Source organism: Gadus morhua, chromosome 19 (genome assembly GCF_902167405.1).
Source record: "Gadus morhua chromosome 19, gadMor3.0, whole genome shotgun sequence".
NCBI classification, from domain to species: domain Eukaryota; kingdom Metazoa; phylum Chordata; class Actinopteri; order Gadiformes; family Gadidae; genus Gadus; species Gadus morhua.
Window position 1 is genome coordinate 17,961,289 of NC_044066.1, and position 7,485 is coordinate 17,968,773.

General features: G+C 46.3%; 1 protein-coding gene across 3 annotated transcripts; it reads left to right on the forward strand.

The window, feature by feature from the left end:
• Nucleotides 1–4,554: 4,554 nt before the first annotated feature.
• LOC115531973 (uncharacterized) lies at nt 4,555–7,373 on the forward strand. 3 transcript variants are annotated; one of them, XR_003973971.1, is made up of 3 exons: nt 4,555–4,806; nt 5,407–5,573; nt 6,658–7,373. XR_003973971.1 is itself a non-coding variant. In XM_030341361.1 (2 exons), the coding sequence occupies exons 1-2, from the start codon at nt 6,179–6,181 to the stop codon at nt 6,895–6,897; spliced, it is 549 nt and encodes a 182-aa protein (XP_030197221.1). In that variant the 5' UTR covers nt 6,091–6,178; the 3' UTR covers nt 6,898–7,373. The 3 variants fall into 3 exon arrangements, 2 of the variants coding, with proteins under 2 accessions (XP_030197221.1, XP_030197220.1); XM_030341361.1 differs by lacking the exons at nt 4,555–4,806; nt 5,407–5,573 and adding an exon at nt 6,091–6,514 and having other exon boundaries at nt 6,685–7,373; XM_030341360.1 differs by lacking the exons at nt 4,555–4,806; nt 5,407–5,573 and adding an exon at nt 6,107–6,514.
• Nucleotides 7,374–7,485: the final 112 nt, after the last annotated feature.

Genomic DNA, 7,485 nt, shown 5'->3' on the forward strand with positions numbered 1-7,485 from the left:
ACGTTTGTTTTTGTTCACAAGGAAGTCTCACCCCCCCCCAGCCCCCACCCCACCCCACCCCACCGCCCGAAGGATAAGATAGAAGATGTGGGCGGGACGACCTCTCCATTCACTCTCTGGCTCTCCTGAATGACGCCCCTGCGATGGATTGCAAACAAACTAATCAGACTTGGTTTGCAAATCAGCGGAGCAGCGGGTTGGCGGCGCGACGCGTCACAGGCAATCCTCTTGTGTTCCTTAAAACAATCCTTATCTGAATCCCCACCCCCCCCCCCACGCTGTCCTCTCTCTTCCTCCTTGTTTGCAGGTCTCTACCGTAGGTGTAGAGTCCTGTCGGCTCCCCAGACCCGATGAATCAAGCCCTGATGCACCAGTGTTTGCCCTCAGAAGGACTAGGCGCTCCCAGAGCCTAGGGGGGGGGGGGGGGGGGGGGGGGGGGGGGGGGGGGGGGGGGGGTGGGGGGGGGGGGGGGGGGGGGAGAAGACGCAGAGCAGAGCGTCTCGGTCGCGAGCAGGTGCACACCTGGGCCAAACAAAGATAAGGACGCCTGCAACCGGCCCCCGTTGAGGCGTGTCCTCGCAGGGCGTCGCCACGGAGACCTGCCCGCCGAGAGGCCGCCGGGGGGGGGGGGAGCGATGCCCGGAGCGCTGCCTTGTTGTCGGGTGGAGAGCGGGGGAGAGGTTGCCGTGCGATGATGCTCTGCTGTCCTGGTGGGTTCTTCAATAAGCATCTCAAGTGACTTGTCATTCATTAGGGGCTCTGTGGTCATGGACGTATAGTGGTTGTGGGGGGGAGCTTGCATACAGTCATGGAATGAATATATGTTGTTGTGTGGATGGGTTCTTTTTATAGGAAAGAGGCAGTGCCCAGGGGAGGGGGGCTCCTCTGGAAGTTAATGGAGTGTGAGCTTTTGTCCTACCGGGTATTCCATGAAGCACTCACACTTTTTTGTCCCATCTCACTCATTCTCTTTCTCTTCCGCTCTCTTTATCTCTCACTCCTTCTCTCTCTCTTTCTCTCTCTCTCTCTCTCACTGATTCTCTCTCTCTCTCTCTCTCTCACTGATTCTCTCTCTCTCTCTCTCTCTCTCTCTCTCTCTCTCTCTCTCTCTCTCTCTCTCTCTCTCTCTCTCTCTCTCTCTCTCTTTCTCTCTCTCTCTCTCTCTCTCTCTCTCTCTCTCTCTCTCTCTCTCTCTCTCTCTCTCTCTCACTGATTCTCTCTCTCTCTCTCTCTCTCTCTCTCTCTCTCTCTCTCTCTCTCTCTCTCTCTCTCTCTCTCTCTCTCTCTCTCTCTCTCTCTCTCTCTCTCTCTCTCTCTCTCTCTCTCTCTCTCTCTCTCTCTCTCTCTCTCTCTCACCTACCTCTTCTCTCTCCCTCTCAGTGAACTAGGCTGTAATCCGACGGCCTGTCTTTCCATCATGGGCAGCGCCTCATTTTCACAAAGAGGATTTAAGAATTAGAACGGGCGAGCCCTGCAGAGCGGCGGTGGTGCAGTAAAGCTGTGTGTTTACTGAGGAGGCAGCATAAGAGCAAAGTGTGGTGCACCGGGCACATTGGACATGCAAAGGGGATTCAAAACCAGCCATTAGAGGAGGATATGCTGTGGTTTTTCTAGTTTTTGCATTGCAACACACACAACCCAACGCTGAGCCCTCCAACGAGACGGTCACAAAGGTCCTAACATTGATGTGTGGTAGAGAGTTGCCATGCGATGGCTACGACTCAGTCTACGTTTGAATCCCTTTATGTATGATTTTAACAACATTACGGCCCTGTGACCACTTTCACGAAGCTAAAGGAATATTCAGTACAACAGTCTGCATTCACGGACATTTCCATTGTAATTAGTAATGCATTGCTTTCAATGTACTGGAAGAATCCAAAGCCCTCCGGCTGGAGGTCAAGAACACCGAGGAGTGTGTGTCTTGTTTCATCTTCCACGGGCTTCACATATGGAATGTGGGCGTGGCACTCAATTATGAGTTGAGTGACATGGGCAGACATTTGGCACACTTGTTTTTTTTTTACATGAAACAATGGCTCCAGGAGGAATCCCGCTCTAAACATCCCCACCTCCACCACCCCCCCCGGCGCCCCCTCCGTGGATTCACCTCCAGGTGGATGCCTGCTCGTGACATGTTGCAAAGACCTTAAGATGGAAAATCCTCTTATCCTTTTTAGAGGATGGAAGAAGTCCCCCACTTTGGAAATACACTCAGCCTTCACATGCTGGGCCCTCATTAAGGAAGACACATGGAAGTGAGATCACATGTGAGCTCGCAACAAACCTGAATTCATGTCAGTGGGGAGTCTTCCAAACGAAGGCATTCATGTATTTATTTTTGGTGTAAACATTGGTGAGTCTTGCCAATGTCGCAGTACACCTACAGATATGTGTGTGTGTGTGGGGGGGGTGTTCAGGTGCGTGTGTTTGGAGGTAAAGTCATGGCGGAGACCCTTTGAATCAGCAATAATATCGGTCATAATTACCAACCGCGTTTTGAGGCCATCTTATATTCAATGGGGCAGTGCTCACAATTATATGTCATCCATCACAACAGAGAGAAATGTTACATACTATTCATAAGTAGGCTTCATTTACCACCATTTATCCTCCCATGAAAATTATGTTTTAGGCGTTTTAAATATACTTAAAATTGGCACTTTATATCTACATATAAAGTGCTACGACCGGCATCACAGCCACAACACACATGGAAGGCCAAGGGTACGAGTACTTTAGGCGGGGGGGCAAGGGGGAGACCTACCAGGTTGCCTACCGGAGGGTCATGGGGGACCTGGAGCCCCCACGGGCCACCCCCTCGCCCCAGGTGGGGGTGAGGGGGGGAGATGTTCTCAATTATTATTATCATCATCGTATCTTACTTGTATGTTACGTGCTATCGTTTTACAGACTAATTAACTAACAACAATATTATAAATCAATGAAGGAAACTTATCACGTGACTAGACCCTAGGTTACTCAACGCTCTAGTAGCTGCTGGCATCTTTCCGGCCAGTACAGTACAGGCCACAGTAGCTTCTCCGACGTTGTTGGATAGCGAGAGGTTGGTTGCAAAAAAAGTAGGTTGCAATTTGCAACCTCACCGCTAGAGGCCACTAAATCCCACACACTACACCTTTCAGTATATCAGTTTGGGGGGGGGGGGGGGGGGGGGGGAGAATCACACAGTTCATCCTCTCACCCAGTTCGTATACCCGTAATGCATCTAATGTGCACAGCGTGGAAACTCATTGACTAAGTTAAACGTGAGTCATGAGATTCAAACCAAGGGCACCCACCCACAACAAAAGATTCCTCTGTGGTGTGTGTGTGTGTGTGTGTGTGTGTGTGTGTGTGTGTGTGTGTGTGTGTGTGTGTGTGTGTGTGTGTGTGTGTGTGTGTGTGTGTGTGTGTGTGTGTGTGTGTGTGTGTGTGTGTGTGTGTGTGTGCTCCAGACAACTATCAGTTGACCTGAACCTAGAATTTACTTTCTAATTCCCCTCACATTGAATTACTTAAAAAGGGGACTCAAATCATGCTTCTCACTAAAACAAAAAAGAAAGAAAGAAAAAGGTCTCTGCAATGGTATACAACTACACCACAAGGGGGTAATAGATGTCCTGGTGTTTATACGTTAATTTATTAAAAACGTTATTCATATTTTGAGTTTATTGTATTGTCTCCTGGTACATAATTTACATTAGTAAATCGGTGCTCATTGTCCTGTTGACGTTGTAATCAGTTTCTGTTGTTATTAGAGGTTTATTATACAGTATGGTTCTGGTATCCATGGGCGGGCAGGAGATATACACCGTCAGCGAAACCATAATGCCCTCATGAGGGCATGGCATGAACTGCAAAGAACTGGATTCTCTATACTCAAGTGTTATACCTCACCATTTCATCTGCCTAAAACTAAGCACTTTTTCTCTGTCACTCAGCCCTACTTGACTATATGCACGTGTGTGTGTGTGTGTGTGTGTGTGTGTGTGTGTGTGTGTGTGTGTGTGTGTGTGTGTGTGTGTGTGTGTGTGTGTGTGTGTGTGTGTGTGTATGTGTGTGTGTGTGTGTGTGTGTGTGTGTGTGTGTGTGTGTGTGTGTGTGTGTGCGTGTGTGTGTGTGTGTGTGTGTGTGTGTGTGCTTGTTACTGTGTGGTTGTTTTCCTGTGTCTCCCCTCTCGTTCTCTGTAGGTCTCACGCCATTGGCTGTTCCTCCACCATCGTCCAACCCCCTGTCCAATCTGGGAGCTGTCTGTGGCCAATCAGTGTCATCAGGCCTTGATAACTTGCACCTGTTTGAAAGAGATCAAATGTATGCTTGATTAACAACTGTTATTATTTTCTGAATATTAATTTGAAATGACAAATATTCATATGAGTTGTGATTTTAAACAATAAACAAAGCACTGGGATTAATAATGCTGAAACTCCTTTTCCATATCAGACACCGCCATCTGGTGGATCACTTATTTAACTGCAATTTTTATTCCACTTTCACAACTTCCCTTCTTTTAACCTCGTACTTAGTCATACATCCACAAATATGATTAATTCCTTTTCAGAAACACATGAAGAAGCACACTCGGTCTAGGTTAATTACGAGGGTACTCTCCTAGAACGTACTCTCAGAACCCACCAGGCCAGGCCAGTATAGTTATTATTTTCTGTATAATATTTGTGTAAAGCAAACAGTTAGGAGTCACATGCCGATTATCCTACACAATTCTCTATCTAGCAGGCAACAGGAAAAACCAACAAGAACAACCAGAAACAACCTTTGCCAACAGAAAGTGGGCAAAATAAGGTACACATAAATATATATTCAGCTGTTACGGTAATGCTTGGTAGACTTATGTTAAAAATTCAATTGAACCTCTGTCTCTGTGCTTGTGCGTGTGCGTGTGCGTGTGCGTGTGTGTGTGTGTGTGTGGGGGGGGGGGGGGGGGGGGGGGGGATATAGGTTATTTCCGAGATAACTGAATTGGTCATCTGCGTTACTCATATTTGACCGTAGAGATCTGAAGATGGGGGAAAGACAGAAATGCATGCTTACTCATTAATACTTCCTCATAATCAGACGTAGCCTACATTGCTCAAAGCCATTGCCTCCTTGTCATTAGTGTGCAGTGACACTGATCTCCAGAGATGGAAACTGGTGGAGGCGTGAGGATAAAAACAGAGGTGTTAAGAGAGAAAATAAACATTGGTTAGACAAGGTCATTGAGAAACCACAAGTTAAATATTAAACAATTGAAACAACTGCGGGCTAGCCATTCTGAGACCGGCTGAAGTCTATCGTGATTTCGAATGATGCAATGGGTCAAATCGTTCACGTGTTCATTCCCCATTCACACCATTAACGTTGTTTTCACCAGGGTAAGTCTGTACCTCTGTTGTACATTAGGTAATCAGTGGGCACAGCTTAAACCAGCCAAGTCCAAACACACTCAAGGAGAGATCTCCTGCACGGCAGTGGAGCTGCCTTGTCATGTTCATTGACGGCAACTTCAGCAATAAACTGGATTTCCACCAGCCTGCGTCCCGGGTTTGAGGGGTCCAGAAAAGTTGCAGGTATGTAGCATGGACAATATTGTTACAATATGAAAATAAATATATATATACAGTAGGCTATATAAAAATAACAAAGATTAACAGGAACAGTGCGCATGCTAATCCAGAGTGGCGCAGAAAGTTAAAGAAACATCTGTTGTTGTTTCGAGGACAACTCAGCAAAGGCAAATAGCACTAGTTATATTCGGCTATTAAGTAACATGTACACATCCCAGCAAAATAATAACACTTCTTAGACTCATGTGATGAATTCTAGGGAGCAACACCAAGGCCCATGGATAGGACATGGCGGTTGGTCAATAGAGGGCGCTAGGGCGCCCTCTATCAAATAGGATTCCTCCCTCAGCAGCATTCACGCAACACAACTAGAGAACAGATAGATCGCTAACTAGCAGAGGGTTGTAAGCACTTTCCCCCCTTTTCAGTGGGGGAATTGGACTCCCCAAGCAATGTTATACTTAAAAGGAGCAAGTAAGTTACATATTAATCCAGTCTTTCGGCCTGTGGCATATAAGCAACTGTCCCATATTTCTAACTGCATTTGAAGTAGACATTGATGCCCACAAAAAATGTAACATTATTTGGGTATATGCTATTTCTACTCAATGAATACTTTCACTCGTATCATCCGTGCATTTAACTCCACCACGAGAAAGCCTGAGAAACCGTCCTGCTGCTTGTGGAACTTCCACTGGAACTTCCCCTCCGTGTCGTCACCGCTGAAAGTGGTGCTGCTGAGCGGCGGGCGAGCGCAAGTTGTTACATCTCCTACGCTCCGGGGACAGCGGTCCACACTTAACGTACTTCCTGAGATTAACAAAGAAGACGCAGAAGCTCATGATACGTTTGGTCATTCGCGCAAAGAACGCAATAGCTCAGGGATCTATCTCAAAGATCGTCGCCATCCATATCGCTGGTGTGGATTCGAAAGCACTGCTTGGGTAAGCCCCCGCTGTATTATTGGTTCCCATGTGCGGTCGTTTGGTGGGTAACCGCCAGTGCTATACATCTATGCGTGCTTTTCATCCAAATAATACTTAATTTGGACTAAATCACATCCAATATTTTTGTTTGTCTACTACAGAATCGCATTGTTCTTATACCGTCTCAGCTGGAAGTCATGGAGTGGTCCTTCGTGAAGTTGTATCTCATCGGATCGGCGTTGAGCGCCTTCACGGTCTTCTTCTCCTTGATGGACTCCTTCGGTGGACTCATGTACGGCCAGGATGACCTTAGGGTGTGGGCCCAGGACCACCAGAGACCACTCACCGCCCCCAGCAGTAGGACAGGACCGACAGGAGCGAAAGACGAGGACTCGTCGTAAATGGGGGACCTACACATGGAGGGAATTGTATAGCCGATGAAGAGCAGGTGTCAGATGGCGCATTTGTGTCACACACTAACCCACTGTCCTTATTCTTTAAAGAAACACATTGTTTCTTGCACTAAGTCTGTTACTTGTATATATGTATTACCTTAATGTATGGATCAGAATGACCAAGTCCAAGGCTTAGGTGCTGTAAATGTAAAAATGCTGTGTGTGTTAAGTCGTATTATTTAAATATTTATTATATTCTGATAAATGTGTGAAACACTGTAATGGGTCTAAGTAATGGGTCACTGTAATGGGTTAAAGTCAAACACTGTTTGACTTTAAAGACGTTTCTTGCTGCAACCCTATCCAAGAATCAGTTTTCTATACCCAACAAAGGTTGTCAAAGTCTAATAAGACTATAAGGCAAATGTGGCTCACTTTCCTTATTGTTGATATTTTACATATTAAAGTTGTATAACAACCTACAAGTGTGTTGATGTCTCATAATCAATGATTTATTGTAAATGTATTGTCTATAATATGGAAAGTTTTGTTATAACAAGTTCTGATTCCCTGGATGTCGACAGAAACACACGT